Genomic DNA, 2190 nt, shown 5'->3' with positions numbered 1-2190 from the left:
AGGGAAAGTTCCGGCAGGGACTGAGGAATGTGGGGGGGCGGGAGACCGGGCTAAAGCCAACAGCAAGTAGCAGAGCCGGAAGTTCTGGGCTCTTAGAGGGTAGAAGGGGAACCCCTGAGTCAGGGAGAACCAGCCAAGACCCAGCAGGCAGTAGTGAAGACACAGCAGCGGCAGAGAGGAGGCACCCACCTCCTCCCTGTTGAGGGTCCAACCATGTCCAAGCCTAGGGGATGTGGGAGGAGGCCAGGGACTGTCAGGCCACCAGTGCGTAGTATCCGGCCCTTTAAGTCCAGCGAGCAGTACCTGGAAGCCATGAAGGAGGACCTGGCTGAGTGGCTTCGGGATCTCTACGGGCTGGACATCGACACGACCAACTTCCTGCAGGTCCTGGAGACAGGCCTGGTGCTGTGCCGGCATGCCAACGCCATCACGGAGGCTGCCCTGGCCTTCCTGGCTGAGGCACCTGCCCGAGCCCAAAGGATTCCCCTGCCCCGGGCTGGGGTTTCCTGCAATGGGGCTGCCCAGCCGGGCACCTTCCAGGCCCGGGACAACGTCTCCAACTTCATCCAGTGGTGTCGAAAGGAGATGGGCATCCAAGGTAACCACCCTGCCTCCCTCCCCAGACCCTTACCTTGCCAGGCATCCACCTACTCTCTGAGGCTCGGGCTGCATCTGGAGTCAGGAGCCAGGGTCCTCTTTCCTCATTTGCCTTGGGCCAGCTCATCCCTTTTTGTGCCTCAGTTTCCTCATCTCATAGTAAATCTTCAATAAGTAAATGTGTTGATTGAATGATTCATTCATTCAACAAACATATAGTTAGTCCCTATCTTTGTGTCCAGCACAAAGGACCAAGAGGACGGAGACTCAGTGTCCAATGAGTTCATGGTCTAGAAAGAGAGACAGATGAATAGATACACAAATTACAGTCCACTGTGATAAAAGCCCAAAATAGAGGTGTATGTGCTGGGAAGCTTGGGGAAAAAACAGCGACTTGATAAGGTGGAAAGTGGGGGCCAAGAAAGGCCACTCAGAGGAGGGAGATTTGAACTGAGTTCTTGAGGAACAAATAGAAGTTTGGGGAAAAGGGAAATCTAGGCAGGGGACTGCAGGGGCACAGGCTCAGAGTTGCTGTGTTTGGATGACTGGCAGAACCAGTGTGGGTAAGGGCACAGGGCTAGGGTGGGGGTGGGAGAGGACAGGGGAGCAGGCAAATGGACATTAAGGAGAAGCCAGTCGTGCTGAGGCTTGTGAGTTGCAGGGGAGTGACCTGCCAGGGTCCCTCATCTCCTAGGCCTTGGATCCAGCAGTGGCATGAAGCTGGATGTCGTGCCATCCTCCAGGCCAAAGGCAACATGGGGTGAGATAGAGGGAAGAGTCAGGGCCAGCTGCTGGCTGGTGGCAGGCAGAGCGGTGCAGGATTGGAGGGCTGATAAAAAGCTAGTGTCTCATTGAGCACTTGCCATGTAGCCAGATCCCCTCTGCAGACACTTAACTGTCTTTACAACAACCCATGAAATAGTCTACGCCCCATCTGACAGAGGAGGAGTCTAAGGCTCAAGGACTTGCCCAAGGATACACAGGTGCTGGGTGGGAGAATTGGGCCGCCAATACTGGCAGTCAGACTCCAGAGCCTGCACTCAACCCTGCCTGGTTACATGTGGGCTGCACAGTTAAGTTCCAGATGTCTGCTGGATAGTGGAGGTGGGCTGCGTGGGTGGGAAGCAGAACAAACTGCTTCTCGCTCCTTGACCCGTATTGTCAAACAGAGTAGGGAGAAGGGCAAGATAGAGTTAACCCACAGCTGGGCTCTGAGCTCCTGGCTTGGCTGTGTCACCTCTTCCCACCTCAGCCTTTTTTGTGAGAGGGGCCACCTAGTCTGCACTCAGTGCCTGGGCAATTCTGCTCAGACCTCTCCTAAAGGCTGGCCTGACTCCAAGATCCTGCGATCCGAGTCACCCCCTCGGGTCTCCACCCGGGCCCCGGGATGGCCCCAGGGATCTCCCAGCTGCCTGCCCCCTTCCCCCACCTGCGCTTGCCAGAGGTGGTGATGTTCGAGACCGAGGACCTGGTGCTACGCAAGAACGTGAAGAACGTGGTGCTGTGCTTGCTGGAGCTGGGCCGCCGAGCCTGGCGCTTCGGCGTGGCTGCGCCGACCCTGGTGCGGCTGGAGGAGGAGATCGACGAGGAGCT

The 2190-nt window shown here is 57.0% G+C and overlaps 1 protein-coding gene across 1 annotated transcript in view; it reads left to right on the top strand.

Moving 5' to 3' along the window:
• Positions 1–213: 213 nt before the first annotated feature.
• GAS2L2 (growth arrest specific 2 like 2) overlaps positions 214–2190 on the top strand; it is a 7432-nt gene continuing 5455 nt past the window's right edge. The window contains exons 1-2 of the mRNA XM_077749869.1: positions 214–598; positions 2040–2187. Of these exons, the coding sequence (XP_077605995.1) occupies positions 214–598; positions 2040–2187 (533 nt within the window). The remainder of the gene's footprint in view (positions 599–2039; positions 2188–2190) is intronic.

This window comes from Crocuta crocuta, unplaced genomic scaffold (assembly GCF_008692635.1).
Source record: "Crocuta crocuta isolate KB4526 unplaced genomic scaffold, BGI_CrCroc_1.0 scaffold149, whole genome shotgun sequence".
NCBI lineage: Eukaryota > Metazoa > Chordata > Mammalia > Carnivora > Hyaenidae > Crocuta > Crocuta crocuta.
The sequence above is the reverse complement of the archived record's forward strand: the minus strand, read 5'-3'. Positions and strand labels throughout refer to the sequence as shown.